Genomic DNA, 25693 nt, shown 5'->3' with positions numbered 1-25693 from the left:
TTCTGCCAGTGCCTTTGCAGACCCCTTCCATCAGCCTTTTCCCACATTCCCGAAGGCACACGGAGAGCTCTGCGCTGCACCAGAGGGCCTCCACTTGGAGGAAGGGCTTTTTGCTCTTCACAAGCCTGCAGCCCATTGAAACACGGTTTCCTTCGTCTTAGTGCCCTCTTCTGACAGCTGTGCAGAGCTCACAGCAGCTTTCAGGAAAGAAATTCAAGGTGTTTCACAGGTCCCTCTGGGGAGTCACTCAAGGCTCAGCTGGTGAAGGAGCCACAAGTGCACGGGAAGGGAAGAGGGAGGCTTTTGGCTGCAGGCTGATATTTTTCTTCATCCCTTATCCACTTCAGGAAGAGAACAGAATGAGGAGCAGAACGTGGGCGAGGGGTTCTGCCCTGGGCATAAGGGCTGTGCCATGGCTGTGGGAGGGCATGGATTTCCGTGGTGGGCTGCTGCCCAGGTTCTTCCTACTCGTCTGAGATCGTCCTGTCAGAAGGGAAGGGGCTGGATATGGAAATTGAGGGCAACATGGCTCGTTTGCCTCAGGAACATCCAACCTGAGCCTCCCCTGGTGCAAGTGGAAGCCATGACCTCTTGTCCTATCCCTGTTACCTGGGAAAAGAGGCTGACCCATCCCACTTTTATACAGCTGAGACACAGAAAGGGAAAAAGACAATTTCATCATCCCTCTTTTCTCCCCCTCCCCAGAAAGTCAGTTCTGGGAATAAGTCTATTAAGCCCACCTGAAGAACAATGAAGAATAACAACTAATGCATGTTCAGGTTGAAAACCAAACCTTCCTGAGGGGTGAAGGAGAAGGACTGAGAAGGGTGCAGAATGAGGGAGGTGAAGACAATGCTTTGTCTCAAATTCTGGACTTGTCCATGCCAACCCATGGGACAATCTGATGGATAGGGTCACTGCTGGATGGACAGCCCATGATGGTTCCCAGAGATGAAGCCACTCCAGGAGGGGCCAGTGAGGAACAAGGACATCCCAGAAGGAAGATCAAATAAGATAATAATGATATTATAATCACTATGAGTGGCTGAGGACAGTGCAGACTGATAAGATTGCCCCAGGGGAGACTGAGACCCCCCCAGGTAGGGACACAGTCTAAGCAGACCGAGTCACCGGACGTCCAGCTCCCTGCTCTCACCTTGGGCTGCCCCAGCAGGTTCAGGAGCTCAGCTCCATCAGAGTCCCCCCAGTTCCAAGCCGTGGACACGCGTGCAGGCAGGCAGCCCTTTTCCAGTCAGACTCCTGGGACGTCTGCGGAGCGCTGAGCTCCGTTCTGGCTAAGGACGGAAGCGAGCAGGTCCTGCAGAGAAGTGGTGTTTTGTCAGGATGTTTGAGCAAAGGCGAGTGATTGGTGAAGAGCTGCAGAGCTGCAGAGAGGGGGCAGCAGGAGGCTTCTGAGCGTCTGGCACGAGCTCCTCCTCTACAGAGCGCCCGGGAGGGAAAAGAGTGAGGAGGCAGCGCGTGGGCCAGGCTGCGGCGTGCGTCGCTCCGGGTAGCGTTGCTCCGGCTGCCCTCCGTCCCGCTGAAAGGATAAAAGCTTCGCCTGAACAGGGGCTTGAACCCTGGACCCTCAGATTAAAAGTCTGATGCTCTCCCAACTGAGCTATCCAGGCTCCCGTTTGGGCCTTTGGGAGATGCTCAGGACGGCCCACTGAGGCCCCCCATCGCCTCCACCACGGGGGCAAGCAGGGGGGTGCTGCGAACTCACAGCTGCAGCCCTGCCCTCAGCTGTCGGAACACGGGGAGAACACAAGCCAAGCAGGGGCCGGCAGCGATCACAGCGGGCTCAGTGCTCTGCGCTGTGATGCGGCAACCTCCCTTCCGACCCAAGGCACGGCCGTGGTTTTGCAGGGAGCCTGCTGTGTCCGCCACTGGCGTCACCTGCCGCACGCACGCTGTGCTCACTCACCAAACACATCAATGCCTTTGGCCGCCCGTGGGCAGATCTCTGAGGGTACAAAGTGTCTCCGGCCACCGCAGCGTTCACAGGGGATGGCACATTTGCAAGGCCGGGCCTTTGTCCCTCCCAGTCCCTCCTCCCCATCCCGGCCAGCCCCTTGCAGCTCTCCCCTCCCCTGCAGCCCGGGCTCCTGGACCTGCCTAAGATATAAAAGCCCGTTTGCTCCGTTTGCTGGAGGGAGCCCAGCCAAGCTGGCCATGGGGAGGACGGACGCTGGGCTCACGCTGCTGACGCTGCTGCTGCTGCTAATCCTGCAGCCCACGTCCCAATTTTGGCTCTTCAACGTGCTCTTTCCACCCACCACCACCCCAGAGGCACCCCCGACCAACAGGACACCACCCGTGGTGCTCGGTAAGGTGACAGCTGCCTGGTGAGTCCAGGGCGCTTTGCAGTATCTGTGTGTCCTACCATGTAGGAGCTCTGAGGGTGCATGGGCTGCCATACTCACTCCAGAAGAAAGCAAAAGGGGTTCTGAAATCCCCCAGCACAGCTGAGGTGGGGTTCAGGTTTTGCCTTGCTTATGGGCTCTGCTGATGGAGGGGATAGGGGTTGCAACAGCCTCTAGATTGCAGCTCCATACTGCTGCTGCTTCTGTTCCAGTGGAATGGAAAGTACCAACTCTTGCTCCCCTGCAGCTTGCCCTGTGATTTTTGCAGTTAATTCATCCTCTGCTGTTGCAGGGCATCTGACCCACAGCAGACAATCTTGCCTGGGCTACAGTGAGCTGGTGGGCAGCTTCTCCTTGCATCAGAGGTGCACAGGGAGGTGCACAGGGGCATCACCTGGGGAGGTGGGGATGGCACCATCCGCCTGACTGGGGTTGTTTGCAAGCAGTTGGCTGGCAGCGTGTGGCTGCAATCTGCCTCCTTGTGCCAACACTGGCGTGGGATTTTGCCACGAGAACTGTGCTGAGCAGGGGGGTTATTTTTCACCCTTTTCTTGACTCAGAAGGATTTTCCCTTTTAAAAAGAGAAGAGAAAAAGCAGAACATCCAAAGACTGACCCTATGAACTCCCTTCCCCGTGGAGTTCTCGATGCACAGGGCAGCCTGGCACACTGTTTGGCAGGCACACAGCCTCTGGCACTGTGTGGTTGGAGAGGCAGTGGCTGCAGCCTTGTTGGCCAGGAGACTGTCACCATACCAGGGAGGGAATGGCACAGCACGAGTGACCTTGTGCCACTTCTCAAGATGGCGTGCAGCAGCAGGAGCATCTCCACTGCCCTTCTGTGAGCCTGCAGCTTGTTCAGACCCCCAGGCAGCCTCATTCTAAGCACCCCCTTCGAACCTCCCTTTCTCCCCTTTCCTGCCCCTGCCCCGTGCCTCCATACCAGCCTCAGCCCTGCCCCATGCCCTGTGCCCAGACTGGGGTGGTAGGGTGGTCGAGATGGCACTCATGTGCAGCCCATCCCCCTGGGTCTGGTATCCCAGAAACCCCCAGTGCCCTTAGGACCAATGATAACCCCTCTGCCCCCACAGGAACTCCCTTAATAATTACCTAGTGTCCTCTCTGAGGTGAGGCAGAGATCAGAGCTAAGCACTGGGGTGCTGGCTGTACCAGGCGGAATGGTGAGGCAGGAGGAGGGCACCCAGCCACCCCCAACACCCTTGGGATGCAACCCCCCATGGGGCTGCCCCATGGGACACGGGCTGACCTCCTGTCCCAAGAACTGCCACCTGCTCTGCTTGCTTCCAGTGTAGGTCCAGCTTCCCAACTGAAGCCCAGTCTCTTCTGTGCCAGCATCCTCTCATGGATGTGCTGATCCTCACCCTGTGTTGAAAGCAGGATTAGAACTTCCCCATATGCACAGGTTTGAGGGAGCTGTGGAGCAGGTCGAGCAAGGCAGCCAGCATGCCCCATTCCCCTCTTATATGATACAATGCACCTGCACCCCTGGGAATGCTCTGCCATGCCATGGAGCTGTGGCTGTGGCAGTTGGGATGCACTAGAGCATCCCCACACCAGGCTGCCCGCAGTGTGCAGGCCTTGGGCATCAGCACGTGGACAAACTGATGGGTATGATGAGTAGAGCACTGGATACGGTGGGGCTGAGCAGCTCCGAGGGGCACCAACCCTGTGGCTGCAGATAGGAGGAGGGAAACCCAGACAAGCTTGGGGAGAAACATAGGGGGGCTCCATGCTGGTTATCTCCATTCTCTTGGGCCAACACTGGATGAGGGTGGCAGCTTGGTGGTCCCATAGGATGCACTTTTAGCACTATTCCAATCCTTCTGCACCCAACCTGTGTCTCCAAGTGCCATAAGATGTGCTGTGCTTGGTGAGAACCAAGGCATAAGCAGGCTGGTCTCCATGAGTGCTGCTCCAGCGACATCCAGCAGCAACCAACTGCAGGTTCCTAGGGTGTCCCTAGCCAGGCAGCCCCAGGGGGGGCTGTGGGTCAAGGAAGCATGAGGCCAGGCAGCTCCACAAACTGAGATTTACCTGGCTGTATTTCTCCTTCTGTGATGTCCCCAGTGCCCGGGTGCCTTGGGAACCAGCTGGAAGCCAAACTGGACAAGCCGGATGTAGTGAACTGGATGTGCTACCGCAAAACCGAGGACTATTTCACTATCTGGCTCAACCTCAACACGTTCCTGCCAGTGGGAGTTGACTGTTGGATTGATAACACCAGGTACCGCTCACCCCCATCCCAGGAGCTCCCCGGGTTAATGACCTACCAGGGATCTCCCTCCCCTCTCCTCCCTCTGTGGCCCTGACCCTGCACACAAACCGTCCTTCCTGGAATGTGTTGCGAACACAGCTCTCATCAACACTTTCTGAACACCTTCCCCTTTTCCCTGCCCCGCCATGTGCTCACGACAGCCTGTCCTCAGCACCTCCTGCAGATGCTGCCAGCCTTCCCTGGAGCGGCAGGGTCAGGATGTGACCCCACTGCTGACTTCTGTCCTGTTCCCTCCACAGGGTAGTGTACAACCGAACGGCTCGGAAAATGACCAACGCTCCCGGGGTGCACATTCGTGTGCCTGGCTTTGGCAAAACCTATTCTGTGGAGTACCTGGATCAGAGTAAACTGGCAGGTGAGAGGAGCCAGCTTCGTGGAGAGGCACAGGGTATCCAGGGCTGTCATGTATCACCCAACAGAGAGGAGCCCCTGTATCTGTGCAGTTCATCCCAGCTCAGTCCTGCGGAGCTAATGGAACCCAGGTCACTTGGGTGAAGGATGATGGCCCCAGGACAATTCCTTTCCAGCTCCAAGTGCTGTGTTATGCCTCCAGGATGCATAGAATTGCAATCTCTGACCAGAGCAGTCAAGCTACAGAGCTTAGCAGATGAAATCCCAGCCTGTGATCAGGATAAGAACAGAGAAAGGATAACAGAAGACCAAAGACGTGAATCCCACCTTTTCTCTCTCTGCAGGTTACCTGCACACCCTGGTTCAGAACCTGGTGAACAACGGCTACGTGAGGGACCAGACAGTTCGGGCAGCCCCCTATGACTGGAGGGTTGGTCCCCGTAAGTCTGGGGTTGTGGCCGTATCACACGTGCAGGGAGGGAGGCAGGGTGGTTCTCAGTGAGCAGGCTGAGGAGCAGTGTGGTGGTTCAGCATGGTTCGTCCTTCCTTGGACAGGGATGGCCGTCTGTGGCTGTGAATAGCACTCTCATGGGAATGTATGCGGTGGCACTTCTGGCATCTGTGCCCACACGCCTCTCTGGCTGAGGCTCTTAGTGTCAGCCTGGGGCTATGTGAAGCTGACCAAGAGCTGCTGTCTCTCTTGTCCACAGAGGAGCAGCCTGAATACTTCCAGAACCTGAAGGCACTGATAGAGGAGATGCACGATGAGTACCAGCAGCGCGTCTTCCTCATTGGGCACAGCATGGGCAACCTCAACGTCCTCTACTTCCTGCTCCAGCAGAAGCAAGCCTGGAAAGATCGGTACATCGGGGGCTTCATCTCGCTGGGGGCCCCTTGGGGAGGATCTGTCAAGCCATTGCGTGTCCTTGCATCAGGTGAGTGATTCCTTGTGTGCAGAGGCTTCTTCTTTCTTTCTCTCCTGCAGAAATGGAAGAATGGCAATGAGCAGAGAGCAGACACTGTGGTAGAAGAACTGGGGGCCAGACAGCTGAGGGCTAGGGGTGCTCCTTGAAATCAGAACTGCCCATCCTGGGCAAAAGTAATGTACCAGCCACACGTCATGGGGCTAGGAAAGCAGTCTGGGCCACGCTCACTCTCTTCTCACTGCCTCCCCAGAAACTGGGGAGCTGCACTGCCTCCAACAGTGCAGGGCTGTGGGCTAGATGGACTTCTACTCCAAGCAGTACAGCCCTTATGCAGCTGAGGACATGGAGGCCCCTGAAGGGACACGCACACTGACCTACATCACTTGCTTGCATCTCCCTGTATCTCAGAGCCCATCCTCCATAAGCTTTTCTTTTTTCAGGCTTCTAACTTCCTTCACCTAGTTTCTCTTTAGCCTCTTTTCAGTCCAGAAAGCCACAGTCACTTGCCTAACGCTGACAGCCCAAGTATCCACAAGTCACAACCTGAGCCTCCAAAATGCATGGAATTCATTTAAAAACACATGCTTGCAAATTTTAACATCTGACGCCTCATATCACTCTTAGTCATCACGTTTTTCCCTGTTATCACATGGGCCAGAGACATTTTTTTGAGGTAATTCTATTGTTGCATGGTCTTAAAACTAAAAACACCCAGGCTTGTAGGATGAATGCAGATTGACAACATATCATCAGCCCCGTTGGGCTCATCTCACTCATACGTGGAGTTGTAGAACTTGCAGGACTCAGCTGGTTAGGGACAGTATCCATCCAGCTTTGTCAACACTCGGCCTCTTCTTCCAGCTGGAGGACTGAAGTCAGAGAGGAGGGTCCTGATAGGTGCATGCTGACAGTCAGGAGTGGCCAAGAGGTGTTCGATCTCAGCTGCCCAAGAGTGTGTTTTGGTGCGGTCTGTCTGTCCTGCAGGTGATAATCAGGGCATCCCACTTATGTCCAACATCAAGCTGCGTGAAGAGCAGCGTATGACCACCACCAGCCCCTGGATGTTCCCTACGAGCTTGGCTTGGCCAGAGGACCATGTTTTCATCTCCACACCCTCCTACAATTACACCTACCGGGACTACCAGCGGTTCTTCACCGACGTCAACTTGGAGGATGGTTGGTACATGTGGGAGGACATGAAGGACTTGCTGAAGGGATTACCCCCTCCCGGTGTGGACACATATTGCCTTTATGGCACAGGCTATCCCACAGTGGAGACTTACATATACGATGAGCGTTTTCCTTACGAGGACCCTGTGGACATGATTTATGGTGATGGGGACGACACTGTCAACAAACGCAGTTCAGAGCTGTGCAAGCGATGGCGCAACCAGCAAAAGCAGAAAGTGCACGTCCAGGAGCTGCGAGGCATCGACCACCTCAACATGGTCTTCAGCAACCTGACGCTCACCTCCATCAATGACATACTGCTGGGGAGCACCAAGGTTGGGGCTAGCAACAAGGAGCAGAGAGAGCCGGAGCAGATGGGTGCTCTTAGATCCAGCCCAGAGGTAGGGAGGAGGGGCCACAAAGTCCTTAAGGAGCCCAGAAAGAACTGAAGGAGGTGATGACCAGCTTCTCTCCATGCTTGTATCCACCAGAAGCTGGCATGAAGGGGAGTAAAGGACTCCGAGCTGGGTATCTATGAGAAGGAGCAAGAACAACAGCTCAGGTGGATGGGTTGGCACTCTCTTCCATTCTGAATGTTTGGGCTTTTTTTGTTTTGGGAGCAGTGATTAATTACACTTCAGAGTCTTGTCACTTCCCACTAGTGGATGGATAATTAACCACGCTGCCAGCTCATTAACATCACACTCGTGGATTACGGCGTGTGAGCAAGCCCTCAATGCTAGCAAGCTATCTTTAGACTCTTCAGGCCGTGGTGTCATAGCCTCTTTTTTATACAGGACTCCATATAAGCAAGATAGCACTCATGGTGCCGGGGCAGCCACCAGGGTGGGTAAGGACAGGATAGGCACAGCTTGCAGAAGGGCCCCCGCCAGCCCCCATCACACAGGCAACAAGCTGAGTCCCTGCTGCAAGACTGGCTTAGAAACAGCAGATCTACCTAATAAACATACTTGGCTTCTACACTTCCAGCCTCCTTTGTGCAGCGTCTCCCAGCTCGCCTACACGAGCGTGGCTGGGTGATAACCAATGTGCAATGGAAATCCAAAGGGAGATTTCGTTTAGGGTACCAGGAGAAAACATTCCACTCAGATGGCGGTGAGGTGTTGTCCAGAGCTGTGGGTGCCCATCTCTGGGGGTACCCAAGGCCATGGATGGGCCATGGGCAGCCTGAGCTGGGGGGTCAGCTGGGTTGGAGCTCGATGGGCTTTGAGGTGGCTTCCAATCCAGCCGTTGTGTGAGTGTGTGAGAGCTGTGTGGTGAGCGGTGATGGGAAATGAGGCTCAAGGCTGCAGCAAGTTGGTTGCTGGGGATGCGTTCTTCACCACCAGGCTCCCCAGGGACGCAGCCACAGCCCCAAGCCTGCCAGTGTTGAAGAAGTGTTCGCACGGTGCTCTTCGATGTATGATCTGAGTTTGGGGTGATCCCGCGAGCTCGGGGTTAGTCTCAATGTCCTCCTTAGGAAAGCCCGTGAGATTCTCCTTTCCAGACAGCACCTCACGAGTGGGTGGCACACGCCACCAGGGCCTCATGGCACAACCACAGACGTGCCAAAATCTGGGATACGGGGCTGAGTCCACCGCACACAGCAGCTCAAAACCATCCAGATGCTCAGAGCCGCCATCCGCCATCTTCCCGCCGCCTCGCACGGGTGGGCGGGGCCTGGCAGGGCGGTGGGCGGGGCCTCCAGCCACGCGCTTCTCTCATTGGATGCGAGAAGGCGGCCGCGGCGCGGATTGGCTGCGCGCGTCGGCGTGAGGGGGCGGCGGGGCAGCGGGGCCGCCGTCGCGCTGGAGGCGATGGTGCTGGACCCGGGGGCGGCGGGCGGGCAGGGCCGCGCGGGGCTGGACGCGCTGCCGGACCGCGATGGCTCCCGGCTGTGCTCGTGTCCTTCTCCACCGCCTCGCCCGGCGGCGTCCGGTTCACCCCGTTGCCCGCGGGGGAGCCGGCGTTTGTCGGAAACCGGCGCCGGGATGCGGCGGAGCGGCGGTCGCGGGAGGATGCGGGCCGCCGCGTCGCTGCCTCACATCGCGCGGGCGCGGGGTGAGGAGGGCGGCGGGGCCGGGAGGCGCAGCCCGTGTCTGCTCGTAGCGCTGCGGCCGCGCAACGTGGAGACCGAACGGGAGCGGTTCTTCAGGGAGCGCTTCGCCTACGATCCGCAGTTCGAGTACGCCGAGCCCGTGCCCGAGGCGGTGCTGGAGAAATACCGCGACGCCTCCGATCGCTTCGTGGCGCAGGTGAGGGTGGCCGCAGGAGGACGGCAGGATGCTCGGGGCGCCGAGCGGCTCCGCTGTGCGGTGTCGGCGGCCGGCTGGGCCCGAAGGAATCCCGACTTGTGTCTGCAGCGGTGCAGCCTGCGGGAGCGGAGGGGATCGGCCCTCTGAACGGCACTGACGGGCCCGCATATCAATGAGGGACAGACCAGGAATGGGACAAACTCCGGAGCGTGTCCTGAATAGGGAGCAGAGCTAAAGGGAGTTAAAGTGCGAGGGGTCTGAGCGCAGTCCTATGGGAGCGGCTGAGGGAATGGGGTGGGTCAGTGTGGAGCTGCAGCCCTGACAGGACGGTGTGGGGAGGGGTTCAGCCTCTGCTCCTGGGTGACAGCGATAGTGAGAGTGATGGCATCACTCTGCACCAGGGGAGGTTCAGGTCAGGTGCTGGGGAAACCTTTTTCTCCCAGCAGGCAGTGAGGCTTTGGAACAGGCTGCCCAGGGAGAGGTTCAGGAAGCATGTTAATGTGGCAGTGAGGGACATGGCTGGATTGGGTCATCTTAGAGGTCTTTGCCAACCTAAAGGGGCCTACAGGAAGGCGGGGGAAGGGCTCATTGTTATGGAGTGTAGTGATATTACAAGGGGTTACAGCTGTGAATTAAAAGAGGAGAGATTTAGATTAGATGTTAGGAAGAACTTCTTGGGCCTCTGCACAGGCTGCCTATAGAGGCTGTGGATGCCCTGTCCATGAAGGTATTAGGGCCAGGCTGGATGGGGCCCTAGGAAGCCTGATGTGTGGCAGTTGTCACCCCTGTGGTAGGAGTTGGGACTGAGTGGGCTTTAATGTCTCTTCTCATCCAACTGGTCCATGATAAAGTTTGATCCATGATTCATTATCTTGGCTCTGAGATCAGCAGCCACCACTAAGGCCAGCCAGGCTGAAGCTGCAGCACGTGCCATGCAGAGAGGCACTCCTCTGGCCTGCTCCTCATCCTGACTGCTGCTGTGTGACCTTGCTTATCATCTTCTGGGTTGTTTGTTGCTTTGTTCTGTTTTGCTTGTCTAAGCTGTCCTTTGATTACATGTTCAACATACACCTTCTGTAGCTGATAAGAGAGTGACTCCTGGGGCTGGATTGTACTCTGTGCCTCAAACTGCCTACAGACCTGCAGCCGTGGTTGGGAGCTGGCAGGAACCTTTGCACTGTTGCTTTAGAACTGACAGACCAAGAACTGAAACATCTGGCTGGCTTCATGCAAAGCAGTCCTCAGCCTGCACCCTGTTGGCTGAGCCTGGTTTGTTTTCTGGAAGGTGTAAAGGTTGTCCTGCGTGGCAGCACCCTTAACCCGTAACTATCAGCAAGCACGGTGGATGGCAGCTAGGTTGTAGGCTCTTCTTAGAGCAGTCTGTGTCTTTTTCATCATCACTTCAGTTGCTTTATAGGCTACCGAAATATTCCTGGCTGTTCTCTGCCACAGGTAGTAATCACGAACGAATGGCAGCAAACGGAGAGCGCTGGGCCATCAGTGCAGGAGGCAAAAAGAGTGGGCTCCTCGATGCTCTGCCTGCACACAAGAGCCACGTCACCTCTTGCTTCCTACTTCTCTAGAGGACTACAATGTGTTACCCACATTGTTTGGTCTCTGTAAACAACTTTCCAAGCATCTGGGCATTTCCAGCGCTGTTCCTGCTACACCTCTGCTCCAGTTAAACTGGTGCCAGCAATGCTGTTTCAGGGGAGATGCTTGGATTCCTGTAACGACCTCGGTGTGGCTTTTCTTTCACTCCTTCCTGTGTTTTAGCGTGCTTGGGTCTCTGACTAATGCAGTAAATTGAATTGCCCAGAGCTACTTCTCCACTTCTCTTCTGGTACAGCTGGCTTACAGTGTTCTCAAATGGGAATAATTGAAATTGTCTCTGTGCATTTCTTGGAATGAAATTAACTGTTCATAAACAATGTGAGTGTTCTCATTTTGTTCTTACACCCACTGCAGGAGATATTTGTGTTAAATAATTCTACCTATCTTTACAAGTTCTCTGTCTCTGTAATGTATCTTGGGAGAACAGAGGTTCTTCTGCCTTCTCAGTGAAGCACAGCATGTAGCAGTCAGGAGTGAGAGCTGTGGACAGGTATTGCATCTGGAGGTGAGTGCTCAGGTGAAGGGGAGATGGGCAGGAACCCGGCAGCAGTGGTGGCAGTGGTCCTCTGCTGGCACCCTGCTCTCAGCACCTTGTACTGATTTAACATCTTGGTGCAAGAGCAGACCAACCAGTTCCTTATTTTTTGTGTTTTGAGATTGATGCCCCCTTCAGTTCTGCTGAATCAGCTGTTCTGTGTTGTGGAGTATTTGGGGGTTTGTTTTCTGGCGGTTTGTTGTTGTTTTCTTCTTGTTGTTGTGGGTTATCTTGGTTTGGCTTTGGATTCTTGGTTTGTTATTTTAATTGGGAGCTGTTTTTATTTGTTGTTTGGGGGATTTTGATGTTTTTTGGAGGGCTCTTTGTTTTTCTTTGCTTTTGGTTTTGTTTTTAGAGGTGTTTGGAGTTTGTTGGTTTGTTTCGTTTCCTTTTCCTATAGAAACAGAAAAAATCAGAAGGCTCCTTCCAGCCCCTCTATGGCTTATGCTATTAGAGATGAAGAAGACTGTTGGCAGCCCAGTTCCTCGGAGGCATAAGAACAGCATCAACACAGGGCTTGGAGCACAGCTCGAGTGTTTGTTGTCCCTTGACACGTGGCCTGTGGGGCTGAGCTGGTGACAGGCTCCTGCTCCCAGCCAGGCCACTGACCGGGCAGGAAGGGCTGATGTGAGCTCAGCAGCTTCTCATAGAGCAAATGGGCTATCTTAGGAATGTTGCTGTCTGTGACTTGTCTGAAAGTTGCTGTAGTACATGCCCCTTCTGTCAGCTCTGTGCACCATCTGCACTCAGTTCCTCTTTGCCTGCTGCTTGCCGTCTTAGGGAATGGGGGACAAAGTTTCACAGTGGGTAAACAAAGGTGATCCTTTTCTTCTGCAAGCCAGCAGGAGGGGCCTTGGTGGCTCTCCCACGTTCAGTTCAGTGCCTGTCTGGTTGCTGCTGCTGGACTGAGCTGCTGCAAGGGCACGTGCTAAGGTGATCCTGGTCATTAGGAGGCAAAAGGAGAGCAAACCTCCCCAAGGGGAGAGCCGGTGTCAGATGTTAGAAGCAAGTAAGCTTCAGTAGGGAGGAAGAAGGAATGTAACTTCTGCAGGACTCCAGCTGGTAGCTTCAGCAGATAGCAAGGTTTTACTGTGGTAGGAGAAAGGGCAATCTGCTCCTGGGCTCAGAGGGCTTCTTTGCAGCTTCCACTGCTCCCTGACAGGTGTGCGTGTGGAGGGGGCCTCAGATAACACAGACCTGAGGTCTGATCCACAAAATCAGCTCCCACACTCAGTGTGAACTTGGCCTCTTGTTTGTGCGTGGCGTGAGGTTCAGTGCAAGTTGGTGGTGTGGAACTAACGCAGTAAAGAGGCGAGTTCTGACACTTGGAGTAAGAGTTTTAGCAAGTATGCTGCCAAAGAGCATGAGTGCCAGCCAGTCTGTTGTTACTGTGTAACTATGTGCTTTTAGTTCCCTGCTGAAGCCATGTATTGTGGCGCATAGCCTGCCTTGTTTGTGCAGTCAGCCCAGGTGCGCTGAACTCTGGCACCACAATCTTTTCCAGGCTGTGAAATACCTGTGTTCAGCATATGTCATCCCTCTTGCAGTAGGCAGGGGTCCCCTCAGGGACTGAACTTGCTGAAACAACATCAGGTGGATGACAAAGAGGACGACAGAGCTCAGGAGGAACGGTAAATGCACACAGCTCGGCAGTGGCATTTTGTCCTGCAGCAGCAGGTGAGTAGGCATCTTGCAGGCAGGTTTACAGATGCAGTAAAGCTGCTGAAAGACTCCAAAACAACTGCAGAGGAGGGGTTGTAGTCATCCAATTCGGAATATGTATTAATAAACAGACTAGAGAGGGTCATTGCTAGCAAATGACTTCGGTGCATTCTCACTTTAGGGAAAGAAAATGCTAATAAGTGCTCGTATAGAGGGTAACGTTAATAAAGCAGCACGTGCTGCTGTTATTCACGTGCTGTTATTGCAGCACCATGGTTGTGCTGAGAGCCTGGAAGAAGCAGCAGAAGCAGCAGTGCTGCCCGAGGAAATACTCTCAGTGGGAGCTTTACTGCAGGGCATGCCCGTGTGCTGAGAGGGAGCACATTTGCACTCCTGACTTTTTCATGTCCTGACTGCTGTGTTGAAATCATTGTTTCTACAGAGATTCTCCAAAGCAGATGTGGTGGCCAGTGAAGAACAAACATTTTGAGCCGCACGGAGGTTTTAACAACTTCCTCACCTCTTTTTAACATTCTCTGCAGCTGATTCATACTAACTCTGTTGTCCTGAGCTATCAGAGCACAACAAAGATCTCTTCTGTAGCTCCAGAATGACCAGTCGTGAACCCGTTCTGTTTCCATACTTGCTACTTTCGTGCCAGGCCAGAAGATGTCCTGTGCCAGGAGCTGTGCTGTACCAACTGCCTTCTGGGCTGTGAGTTCCTGAAACCAATCCAGTGTTGCAATAAGAAAACTAATAAGCAAGTTGATAAGATTTGCAAACACTTGAGTTTGAAAGAAGAAGTGAAAGCAGAAAAGATGAAAACAATCACGGCTTTAGCATCTAGAGGGAGCGTGCTACGTACAGTGAGGCTGTTTCACTTCTGGTTTGCCCAGTTCTGCTAATGAACACTCGTGAGCATTAGTGGGACAATAGAATGAAGACAGTGTGTGCCATGCTGACTGTGTTACGTACTGATCTATCTGGTACTCAGCTGTCAACAAGACATTCCATTTCTCTCCCACAGAAACGTCTCACCTCCCAGGCACTTGACACTAAGTAGTTTTTTGAACCCTTTCTCAGGGATTTCCTCAGCTGGGCTCTGTTACACCTGGGGGTTTTGGTTCTGTAGAAGATGGCACTTGAGAGTGGAGAAGGTATTCTGACTGACACTTCATTTCTATGTGTGTGACAGGCCATTAGGATCATTCATGCTGTCCTGGAGAAGTATGGGACCTATGAGAGCTTCGAAGTTGCCACTGGTGGGAGACTGCTGAGCAAGTGCCAGATCTGGTCTGTTATCCGAAAGTACATGCAGAAGGAAGGCTGCGCAGGGGAGGTAATCATTGTCCTTGGTTGTTTCTTTTTTAATCGTTCATGAAATAAACGTGCAAAATGTTTTTCTGCTTTGCTCTTGTTCAGTGAAGCATCAGTTCTGATAATGGAGTTGAATTAAGAAGTGTTTCGGACACAAAGAAGAAACATACTTGCTGGGGGAAAGAAGCTTGAGAGATTCACATCTCAGGGCAGGAGTTAAAGCAGTAGCTGAGACCTGAGTTTGTAGTTGAGGATTCTGTAAACAAACTTGGTGGCAGTTTTGTTTGCAGAAGTATTTCACAAAGGAATTCAGCAATCCTCTGCATTGCTGTGTTGCTTTTACAGACACTGAGCTCGTTCTGAGCAGCTTCTTCAGGCCATTTGTGGCTCCCAGAAGAGGAGCCACAGGCCATATCCTGCCTGGATATGGTTTGGGCAAACGTGGTACAGCTATAGGATTTCTTTCTGACCTGACCATTGCCTGATGCACTCTCAAGGCCAGTGTGTTTTGTGCAGCTTTTGGAAAGCTGAGAGCAGGAGCAGCACCTCTTTGCACAGAGCCACATGCAAAGAGTGGAGCCCAGAGAGGGCTGCACCAGCAGCTGCCCTGCGTGTTCCTGAAGCTGGCTTGTACAGAACAGCAGGGCTTGGAGCAGAAAAGGACGAAGGGAAGAAGGTCTGCCTTTCTCTGTAGCCTGCAGTAAATTACTCTGCTTTTCTCCTCTGAACTGTGGCTTCCTTCCATCTCTGCCACGGCTCCTGGCTTGCAGTCCTGAAGTTAGGAGGCTGGTGCCCCACTGATTTGCCTGCATTTCTCATTCCAGAAATATCTCCCTTCTAAGCTAAGGGAGCTGAGCTTAAGGAGAAGAGCTACCGCTTGTCTACGTAGACAGGCACGCGGGGCTGAGGCTATTTTGCTGTGTCCATGAGGTATCAATTACCATTGGGATGGATGACCTATTTCTGCTAGCAGTGGTATGGCAGAAATCTGTGGCAGCTGGGTTCATTCGTGTGTTCAGAGGCAGAGTTGGGGGAGAGATTTCCGGCTTTCCTTTGGCGCGTGCTGGGTTATGGTGCTTTCAAACTCTACTCCGAGGTTTTAAGACTAAAAAATACCTTGTTAAGATGTTACTAGTGGTAAATCAGCTGTGTGGGATGGAGGGTGGAAAGCTTGTAGCATCTCTTACCACTTGTTGCTGCATGTCCTGAGCTGCTTTCTGGAGGTGCCCCTTGAGTGCAAGCCTGGGTCTGGTGAAACAGGAGGGATTTTCAGCTGGCTTCCTGAATTTAGCCAAATAACCCTCTTTTCCAAACAGCTCAGAACTCCTGCTGCTCTGTAACAGAGGAATTGCAAGGAACTGAGCCAAAAATCTGGAAGATTTAAACAAGCAGTATAAATGCATTCCTTCCTTTCTTGTTGTTTACCTCTGGGTTCCTGCCTGTCAGGAGCACTGTGCCTTTCTCTCTCATCTCAAAGTCACGGTGAAAAAGTGGAAACAAAACATATCTGTGGTCTCTGCCTGCTGCATTGTACTGCTGATGCCACTGTCACAGCTGCTTGGTTGGAAAGCTGCTCTCCTGCTGCACAACAGAGCTCACTGGTATTATAAAGCAGGGTGAGGAGTCTGAGGATTTATCTATGTTACAAGAGTGATTCCTGGCAGCTGGATGTTCACAGGGAAGAGGGATGCCCCGTGGCCTTGTATAAGGAGCTTTCTCCTATTCCTGCCTACAGTGTATCTGCCAAACACTTCCACGGCCCCAGATCCAAGTGGTGAGAAGTATTTCTGGACCAATTGTGTTTTATCTCTTAATTTGATTAATTGATTGAATTCAGCTGTTGAATACTCCTTTGTTAATCTCAAACATATTGAGCTCTACCTGAGCAGAAAGATTTATTTTCTTAGCTGTTAGTCCAGCCCTGTATAATTTTTCCTTTGTTCAGGGGCTCTAAGGGTTCAATTATTATGTTTGCACATTGGAATGCAAGGTACGTGGCTTGTGTTTTTTCTGAAGCTTTTGATAAGTGCTTTTAAAACCATTCAAGCATCAGTTTATGAATAACCAGCCACTACAGGCTGTATTGAGTTTCTCTGGGGAAGGAAAAAGGGAAATGTTTCACCTGTGCTTTGTATAGCAAACGCTGTCAAACTTTGCTTCTGGTACTGGACAAAAACTTGCTGCCATTTCTGCGCCCTGATGAGGAACAGAGCAGCTTCACAGAGCCACCTCCCCTCCTCCCCTCCCCGCTGCCTGTGTATCTGTTTGCTGTCTTCTCTCTGCTGTACCCTGTCTGTCCTTCACTGCTGTTTGCTTTTCTGTTGCTGCTTTTGTGTTGCTCACTAATTATGATGGGTTTCTTACAAAAAGAAACTCCATCTCATGGGGCCCCACAGGTTTCCGAGCTGCCAGGCACCCTCTGGTTCTCCCATCACCTTTGCTGCAGTGTTGCTTTGACAGAGTGCAGGAGGCACCGTGATCCAGAGGGGTCAGCGTGGATCTTCCTGACACAGTTCTCAGCCCTGCAGTAGTTTCTCCATCAGACCTGGAAGAGCACACTGCCACCACACTGCTGCAACTCCAGACAGCTCCCACGCCTCTTTGACCTATGATACAGACTTCTAGGCACTGGGAGCAGCCCAGAAACCTCATGGCGTTGCTTATTTGTGGGCTGGGGTTGCAGTGTGGGCTGTTGGTCTGCAGCTGAGGAAAACGTAGTCAAAAGCTTGTCCCTGATGTGGTCAAAATGTTTGCAAGGGGCTGCAGGTGTACGAGCATGGCTGCTGCTTTCCCTGCCTGGCTGGGCTGCGAGGTGACTGCAGACCTTCAGCTACAACCCCTGCAGCAACCAGAAACACAAAACAGAACTCGTGCTGCTTCTTTCCAGCTAATCAGCAAGTAAACAGCACCTTAGGGAATACAAAAACCAGAGTTGCCTGGCCCAAGTGAAGTCCCAGGACAAATACTTGTGCAGCATCTAGATGAGTCTTTCCAAAACTCGCCAAGAAGATGGTTATTTGGGAACATGGTAGGAAAGGAAAGTCACTTCAGTGCATCAGCGATCTGAACTGCCTGCAAATGGGCAGGGCTGGTGGCACTGGCTGCCAAGGAGATGTCAGTGCAGAGTGCTCCTTTTGTGCCCCCATCCCTGGCACTTGTGGTGCGGAGGGATGGTCTGAGCTGTGATGAAGGCAGGATGCCAGTTTCCAGCACCCCAGGGAGCGTGTTTATGGGTAAGTATTTGCACTGCAGTGAACTTTGCATATTCAAGAGTTTCTTTGTTGTAGTCCAAGCTGCAGGTTCTGAGGCTTTTCTGGTTCTGTTCTGGCTCAGGGCTGAGGTGATGCTGCTGGAGCTCAGATGCCTGCTTTCCATTATTCATGGATTTCCCAGCTGCTCAGTTTGCACTAAAGAAACCTCTGACCGTTGGTAAGTACTGTGTAGTAATCCAGGCATTGTGAAATGTTCTTAAATAATGCTGGCTAGTGTGTCCTCAGGTTCTGGCAGTGGTGCTGGCCCAGCCCATCCCACCACACCCTGCCAGTACAGAGCATATGCACACACTGCTGTCAGAGCTGCTGGGAGGCTTTGGCCCCATCAGCATGCTCTGCTTCTTCCTGCAGTTCTTAGGGAGCTCTTTCCTCTGTCATTGCACCCACAAACTGGACAGACTGCTTAATGGAACACAAGGATGTGCTGGAGTTTGTGCTTAAAATGTGGGCACTCTGTGAAACAATGGTGATGGGAATTGCACTGACCTTGCAAGGATCTGTGCTTTCCAGTGGAAGCATCAGGTTTCAGTGCCAGCTGCTGAATCCAGAAACGTGCTGTGGGCAGTGCAACATGAGCAGTCAAGCTGCAGTCTTCCCTGGAGGTATGCAGAATTGCACCCAGAGGGTTGGCTTTGCATGGAGCAGTTCTTGGAGCTTCTGTCTGATGAGACAAAACAGCATCATCACTGAACTGTCAAACAAACACATTTCCTGCCCAACCTGCTCAGAAGACCTTCACCCTTTTCCCCTCAATGTCACACGGCCTTCTGCCTCTGCAGTGTCTTCTATTCAAGAGAAGGTGTTCAAGAGAATCCATTCATATGGATAACAGATTTGAGCCATTGTAAACCTCCCACAACAGGTTGCACAGTTCACTGATGCTTCTTTGTCCTGAATCTGCTTCCTAATCACTTCACTTGATGTCATCTAGCTCTTGTATAGAAACAGAAATAGATTCCATTTCATGTAGTTGGGTTCAGCGTTGTCTTTACCTTTTCTTTACCACAAGAGAGGAAAAAAAAAAGTACCTTCTGTGCCTGATGGTTACTTTGTGCCTACACATGAAGGATTGCCCCAAGAGCCCTTGTACAGTGATCTGATAGGGTTGCCAAGCCCAGTGATGGTTGACTTGTGCTACAGTCTAAATCCAGAGAAAGTGATTCAGCTCTCAACATTTAAACACAGAGTGCTCTGTCACAGGTGTTTACAGTTTATTAAAGCTAAGGCATCTCTCTCTGTGGGTCTCTTGATGAGGAGCTTTGTGCAAAAAGGGACCTCCCTGACCAAGATGGACCCTGGCAGCACACCCAGATGGCAGCAGGGGTAAGGCCTTGTTAGGCATCCCTGGGGCTGCCACCCCCATCCAGCAAAATCCTGCTTGAGCAGGGTGTACAGAGATGTAAAAATCAATTGGCTTACAGAGTTTTAGGCTAAGTAAGATTGTCACAACAGAAAGGTAATAAGTGGAAAAGGCTTACCAATGCTGTAGGCTCACAATATTCTCCACAAGGAGTAACCTCTAGGGAAGGATCCTTCCTCAGTGGCAGTCAGCATTTAAATGGCATCTAGGAGAGGTGCAGCCAGGCTCCATCCCTTCCTGCAGCACAGGTGAATTGCCTTCAGCTGTGTTCCCATGGCTGACCCATTGTTTGCCTCAGGTGGTCAATCAGAGGTTCAGGCCATGATTTAGCAGCTCCTATACAGCAAGGAATATTCACTTCCTTCACCCCTGAGCAGAACCCTGCTGTTTGGAATGCCTTCTTCCCACTGTTAGAGTGCATCAGAATGAATGTAGGTTTAGAAACCAGGGCTGTATGAAGAAGCAATTTAATCTGCAGCTGGTCTGAGGGATGCTTTTTGCCTTTGGGTGAAATACAAGAGGAGAAAATCCATAGGCCCTGTGTCACTCCTGTGGTCAGCAGTGGGAGAAAAATATCTGAACTTCCAGCAAATCCATCCCTATCAAATAAGGAGCAACCTGTGCTGCAGATGAAAGAGTTGCTTTCTTCAGCAATGCATTCCCCTTACAGCAGAGGAAGAAGCCACGGGCAGATCAGGCTATCGTGAGGCTGGCTAGTTTTCTTTGGTGGTGGGGATGAAGGTACAGACAGGAGGGGAGAGTTGGATGTCATGAGAACAGCAGAGCTGGTCTGCATGGAGCACTGACCTCAGGGATTCGATTCTTGCAGTTAAACTCTTGGGTTTATGCAATCTCTCTCTCACTTGTGTGGGTGCTCTTACAGTGTTGTTTTCACAGTCAGCTTTTCAAATACTGAAACCTGAGCTGTTCAGGGGATGCCAAGTGAGCAACACCCTCCCAAAAGCTGCCAGCTGGGATAACCCCAAAGAAGCAGTTCCCAGTGGAACAGACATTAGAGGGGACATAGAAAACCACTGAATACAAGTCATCGTCCTTGAGGAGTTTGCCACAGCATGGATAATTGGGCAGTGTATTTTTCTGATTATTTACTTTTAAAACAGGCTGATGGAAAGCAGGTATAAGTGGGAACATTTATGCTAGGGAAGAGGTTATCTTTTCTGCAGCTACCCAGTATCTCATATCCTAAATCCCAACCTCCTCGTGGTTTGTTTTTCTTTTTTCCTGTAGGGACAACTAAGAGTGACAAGGCAGCAAGATGTCCCAGCCAGCCAAGCACTGTGTGTTGGATGTGTCCTTGAAGTTGAGCCCCACAAGCTGACACAGCACATCAAGTCCTGTGTTCCCTGGAACAGCTGTAGGTCAGACAGCAAAGGACTGTCACAGGAGTTCAGGCGCTAGTTCTGTGCTGAAGAACACAGCAGTGGCTTTGGAGGAGCAGGAGGAGTACTGTGACAATGAAATGCATTTTTGTCTTTAAGTTCTCTCTTCCCTTCCCCTCTCAGCTTCCAGGATTTCAGCCTCAGCTGTTTTCATTTGGGATTGCAATGCTTGTTGTTGTGTTCGTGTCACACCGAGTTGATACAATGGATAGGAATTAGTTAAAATAATACCAGAGTTTGGCTCCTATGTGCCTCCTCCTTTCTGCTTATGTGAAACTGTCTCCAGTTTTCAGCCACCTCTCCGGGACTCAGCTCACTGGGGTCCCGGGTTTGGACTTGTGCCTTAGGCTGAGGTTGGAGCAGTGACCTCTGAGTGCTGGCTGGATGTGGGGAGGGGCAGTGGGAGGACAAGTTTTAGTTATTTTGAATTGCTTTCTGGAACAGAAGTAAAGTTGAAGGGATGTGCACATTAAAAGTACAGCGGCAAGTCTTTCCTCTGTGTCTTTCATCTATGTGATCCCGTTAAACCATTGCCATGTAAGTCTTTTTATGCTGTTAATTTGCCCAGTACTCGGTGTTGCTCTGTTACGTTGCACTCCTGGCTTTAATGAACAGCATTGTACAATAATAAATCTGGGTTTAAAACAAGCTGATTTAGTCTCCTCTCTTTTTTAAAAAGAAAAAGAGACGAAAGCTTTAATGTAGCAGTAAATCAGTGCTTCGGTTTGGGCTGTGCTACCAATTTTGCAGTGAAACCTGAGAAGCTTGAAGGCGATGCTCAGGATTACAATGTTGACAGGTTTCTGCTTTTCAACCTGGACAGTTTCAGCTCTGAAACAGGTGGTTTTTAGAGTTCACACATACGTGGCAGAGGGATTTTTGAGGTGTGTGCCAATGCAAACACCTCCTGTGACCTTGGCTGTATGGAGTTTGGTTCTTCATATCACAGGAGAGGCACAAGATCCACCTCCAGGGTGGGTCAGAGGGCAATCATGCTGATGTGAGCTATTTCTTTCTGTGTAAAGGTGTTCACCAGTTGTGCTGTTAATCACAGCTGACAAATGTCCAGGTGGGAAGCGTGGCTGTATGTGTGTGGCTGGCAGCTCTTGGCTGGATCTGTTCTTGTTGTGCTTTTCTTGAAGCGCTAAAAGCAATAATAAAAAGGAGATGAAGATGTGAGAATGGAGCCAGGTTCCCTTGTGAGAGATTTTTGGCAGGTGCTCTGTAAGTAGGACATACTACAAAGCAGATAAAGCCTATGAGAAACATTCCCACTGCGGTGCTCAAGGGATGGATGAGAAGGCTCTGCTGGAGCAAAGTGATTGTTGCTCTTTGTGCTTCATTTCCTAGAGTGTTGCTCTGGAAGACTTGAGCTACGGAAGTAGGAACATGTGGTGGCACACTGATGCTGCTTGTGCAAATCTGCTGTGCTCTGCCCTCAGCTGAGTGCACAGCACCTTCCCAGGTTTGGGTTTTAGTGAGGTTATCCATCTGTCTCGGTCCTGCAGCACAATGGGAGCCGTCTGCAGCTGGACAGAAGGTGTGAATGGGATGCGCAGGGCAGCCAGCCAGCTTCCCCACAGCCTGCTCAGATTTTGTGGTTGTGATTAGCTGAAAGGAGCTACTTCGTGTTGGGCTCCAGGCCCATCCTGCTACATCTCGGGGGGCAGTGCCCACCCAACCCTGCTCAGCCATGTGACCATCACCATGCATGTCCCCTCTCTGCAGGCACACCAGTGGATGTGGTTTGGCTTTCCCAGGGTGCAGGAATATTACCAAACGTGTTAGGGCAAGCATTTCACAGAATCTCTGAAAAACAGGATGCTTGAGGTATCTTGGAAGCCATCGGGTCCAACCCTCTACTCAAGCACCCACCTAGAGCAGGCGGTCATTCATTTCCTCACCAGTTCAAGGAAGCCTCCTGGTATCTCTAGTTTTGATGTATATCCTCTCTGGATTGGAATAGTTGTAGTGCGTTTCCTTTAGAGGTTTTGAAGAGTTGCCCAAAGTACCATCTGCTGTTTCTGAGCCAGTGAAAGATCGCTAACGTGGCTGCTTGCCTCCTCCTCTCTCCTCTGCAGGTAGTGGTGCAGCTCACCGATGATCTCCTGTCTCAGGCTGTGATGATGGTGGAGGACAGCCGGCCAACACTGGCCATCAACCTGTCTGGAGCCCGGCAGTTCTGGCTGGAGGGCATGCTGCGCCATGAGATAGGTCAGTGGGGCACTGGGGGGACCGTGGGCACAGCAGGGAGGATGCTGAGCATCCTCAGTGTCATCATGGGGATGTGGGGATAGCAGGCAGGGTGGACGCAGTAGGGTTGAGATTCTTGAGGCTCTCCAAGTTGCCCCCAGCTGATGACACTTGCTGTTATCTCCCCAGGCACGCACTACATCCGTGGGGTGAACAACACCCACCAGCCCTGGCACAGCTCGGAGGGCCGCAAGCAGTACAGCCTGAAGCCTGCCAACCCCACGGAGGAAGGTTTGGCCAGCCTGCACAGCGTCCTCTTCCGCAAGCAGCCCTTCCTCTGGCGTGCAGCTTTGCTCTACTACACCATTGAGAGGGCCAGCCGCCTCTCCTTCTCCGCGCTCTTCCAGGACCTGGAGCAATACGTCCAGGATGCTGGCATCCGGTGGGAGTACTGCGTGCGGGCCAAGCGGGGCCAGACTGACACCTCACAGCCAGGTACGAAGCCTTCCATGTTTTGGGGAGATTTCTGTATTTCTGTGGATGCATTCTGGTGCTGGGTGGCTTTGCCATCACCAGCCAGAGAATCCTTCCACGCTGCCCTCTCATCCTCCCTCATCCCCAGATCTGTTTTCATATAGATTTACACTTTCCTTTGTGGTATATTTTTCAATACCCAGCTGCCCCATCACCTTTCCGGCTGCTGTCCATCAGGTAGGGATGGATGAGGCATCCTGGGGAGCCCCGTGGCGTCCTCCCACTCTGATGGATCTTAGCCCTTCCTTGCACAGCCTTTCAAGGAGCCAAAGGAGGAAAAAGATAAGCATTTTGAGGATGCTTTTAGACTCTAGCATTTAAAAAAAAAAGGCAATCACACAGCATGTGTAAAATGGTGAGACTCCAGTGCCTGTCCCTTTTTCCTAAGGGCTGGGGAATGGAGCCTTGCTGCTCTCTGCTGCCCAGGCTTCTCCCTGGTGGAGGACCCCAGTGCTGGCTCTGCTCATCCTCTGAGTCTTTTCCTTCCTGCCAGCCCCAACACATTTGGGAAGATAGGGTTTATCCTGGAGTCATCTCCTGGTGTTTCCCAGGCCCTTTCTCTTTTCCAGGCTGCTTCAGTAAGGACCAGGTGTACCTGGATGGGATTCTCCGCATCCTGCGACATCGGCAGACAATCGACTTCCCATTGCTGGCTGCTCTTGGAAAGGTAGGAGCCTGGGGTCACAGTTCAAGCTCCACACTGGCAAGGGGCTTTCTGGTTTTAGGCAGCCAGATGTGCTGTCCTGGTGAGAGCAGACAGGGTTTTTCCTAGGGCACCCAGACACTGTATCAGACACTGTCTCATCTTCTGTCCAGACAGCAAAATCAAGCAGCAGCATACAGGCAGCCCACGTGCAGGCAGCTCTGCATGCAGCACCAACAGGAACACAGCATTATCATGAGCCCTTTCTGCTTTGCCTTCCTTCTGCCCAGAAATGGTCAGGTTTTATGGTCAGCCTGCACTACGAACGCAGCCTTGGCTCCAGCTCTGTGAGGCCGTCTCACTTCCTTCCACATCTCTCCTCACCAGCCCCTGTATGTAGGGGCACAGCTCTTCATGTTTGGTCTTTGGCTCCTCTTTTGCTGTATCCATCCTGCCCTGACCCAAAGCTCAGGTGCAGGCATCACCAGCTTCTCCTGTCTACGTATTTTCCCAAAGCTGAGACCTGGCTCAGCCAAATACTTGCCCTGCAGGCATTTTTGCCTCCGCAATGTTTTTTTTTCCCATGTCTTTCTTTCAAAACTTACCTCAAGCCTTCATTTCCATCCCTTGGCAGTCTGTGGTCCCATTTGGGCAGTGAGAGTGTAGAAAACCCAGCCAGGCAGGCAAAGAGGATCACAGGGGAATAGAACCCTTTCATTTACACATGCTGATCCATCCCTTTGCTTCCCACCAGGTCTCCTACGAAGATGTGAACCGCCTGAAGAAATTTGGCGTCCTGGAGAAGGCTCGCATCCCCCATTTCATGCAGGACCTGGAGCGGTACATGAAGCAGCTCGACCACATTGTCACCACCAACCAGCTGGATGAGCAGGAGCTGGAAGAGCTGCTGCCTGAGTGAGCAGCACTGTGCACCCCACGGCCGCCCCGCGTGCCTCAGTGCATCCTGCCAGCATCCGGCTGACGCTGGCTCTATTTATTCAGTATTTATTGGGGCTGTCAGGCCAGTTTTTGCCTGAAGAAGATGGCACAGCTCGGGCTTCTGCCCAGGAGGCTGATGTGCATGTACTGCTGTGCAGGGTAGCACAGCTGAGATGGTCGGTGTGGTTGTTGTTGATTTTCCCCCTGCCCAGGTCCGTGCATTTTGGGGAACGCTGTGCTACTCCGCGTTGGTTTTGGGGAAACGAGGGGTTAGAGGGAGCAAGGGCAGAGCCTAGGAGCTGCACCAGTCCAGTGTCCTCAAGGTTCCAAGTGGTGCTCTCCTCATGTCCTCCCTGATGGGCAGGAAGGACTTCAGTCCCCCCAGATAATGACCTCTGCTCTCCCTGCTTCTAGATACCTGCCCCGTCATTGCAGACCGTGCAGACCTACAAGTAAACACGACTGCACCCCAAATACGTGCTCTGCCAGGCATCAAGGCACAAAGGACTCGGGGTAGGGATCTGGCTTGATGTTACGAACAAAGGTGTAATAAAACCCATGTAATGGAAACTTTGTGTGGACCAAACCTTACGGACAGCATCAAGTGCAAAAGCCAGGCTGGTGCCACTGGCACTAACCACAGAGCTCACACACGTGGGCAAAGCTGCATGGTGCTGAGCTGGTGCGTCAGGGGCAGGAAGGGGTCACCAGTGTGCAAAACCACCTAATGAGCAGGAACAGCAAGAATAAATCAAAGTAGGCAACAGCAGATGTTGCCTTGAGCTGTGTGTGGTTTCTAACGTGGAATCTCTGCCACACTCACAGCACCTCAGCTATGCTATCTGTGGGGGAGCTTTTACAA

The 25693-nt window shown here is 52.3% G+C and overlaps 2 protein-coding genes and 1 non-coding gene across 4 annotated transcripts; 2 read left to right on the top strand and 1 right to left on the bottom strand.

The window, feature by feature from the left end:
* Positions 1-1558: 1558 nt before the first annotated feature.
* TRNAK-UUU (transfer RNA lysine (anticodon UUU)) lies at positions 1559-1631 on the bottom strand. Its single transcript has one exon. It is a non-coding gene; the product is annotated as a tRNA-Lys (tRNA).
* A 497-nt stretch (positions 1632-2128) lies between these two features.
* On the top strand, positions 2129-8088 carry LCAT (lecithin-cholesterol acyltransferase). The gene is made up of 6 exons (XM_052687132.1): positions 2129-2329; positions 4453-4609; positions 4900-5015; positions 5356-5451; positions 5722-5946; positions 6922-8088. Exons 1-6 carry the CDS (start codon positions 2176-2178, stop codon positions 7554-7556), a joined length of 1383 nt encoding a protein of 460 aa, XP_052543092.1. The 5' UTR covers positions 2129-2175; the 3' UTR covers positions 7557-8088.
* Positions 8089-8910: 822 nt separating this feature from the next.
* MATCAP1 (microtubule associated tyrosine carboxypeptidase 1) lies at positions 8911-25401 on the top strand. Of its 2 annotated transcripts, none has more exons than XM_052686167.1 (7): positions 8911-9362; positions 14369-14512; positions 22604-22736; positions 22905-23210; positions 23819-23916; positions 24647-24807; positions 25246-25401. In XM_052686167.1, the coding sequence occupies exons 1-7, from the start codon at positions 8925-8927 to the stop codon at positions 25346-25348; spliced, it is 1383 nt and encodes a 460-aa protein (XP_052542127.1). In that variant the 5' UTR covers positions 8911-8924; the 3' UTR covers positions 25349-25401. The 2 variants fall into 2 exon arrangements, with proteins under 2 accessions (XP_052542127.1, XP_052542128.1); XM_052686168.1 differs by lacking the exon at positions 8911-9362 and adding an exon at positions 9369-13887.
* The last annotated feature ends 292 nt before the right edge of the window (positions 25402-25693 follow it).

This window comes from Tympanuchus pallidicinctus, unplaced genomic scaffold (assembly GCF_026119805.1).
Source record: "Tympanuchus pallidicinctus isolate F22 unplaced genomic scaffold, pur_lepc_1.0 scaffold22, whole genome shotgun sequence".
Classification (NCBI taxonomy): Eukaryota; Metazoa; Chordata; class Aves; order Galliformes; family Phasianidae; genus Tympanuchus; species Tympanuchus pallidicinctus.
Note: the sequence above shows the minus strand (reverse complement) of the source record. Positions and strands in the feature narration are given on the sequence as shown.

Bases quoted from the DNA above. Each gene is read 5' to 3' on its own strand.
- LCAT (XM_052687132.1), top strand. From the start codon at position 2,176: ATGGGGAGGACGGACGCTGGGCTCACGCTGCTGACGCTGCTGCTGCTG. The intron at 2,330-4,452 runs GTAAGGTGACAG...TGATGTCCCCAG, and splicing joins GACACCACCCGTGGTGCTCG to TGCCCGGGTGCCTTGGGAAC. The intron at 4,610-4,899 runs GTACCGCTCACC...TTCCCTCCACAG, and splicing joins TGTTGGATTGATAACACCAG to GGTAGTGTACAACCGAACGG.
- MATCAP1 (XM_052686167.1), top strand. From the start codon at position 8,925: ATGGTGCTGGACCCGGGGGCGGCGGGCGGGCAGGGCCGCGCGGGGCTG. The intron at 14,513-22,603 runs GTAATCATTGTC...TCTCCTCTGCAG, and splicing joins AGGAAGGCTGCGCAGGGGAG to GTAGTGGTGCAGCTCACCGA. The intron at 24,808-25,245 runs GTGAGCAGCACT...CCCTGCTTCTAG, and splicing joins CTGGAAGAGCTGCTGCCTGA to ATACCTGCCCCGTCATTGCA.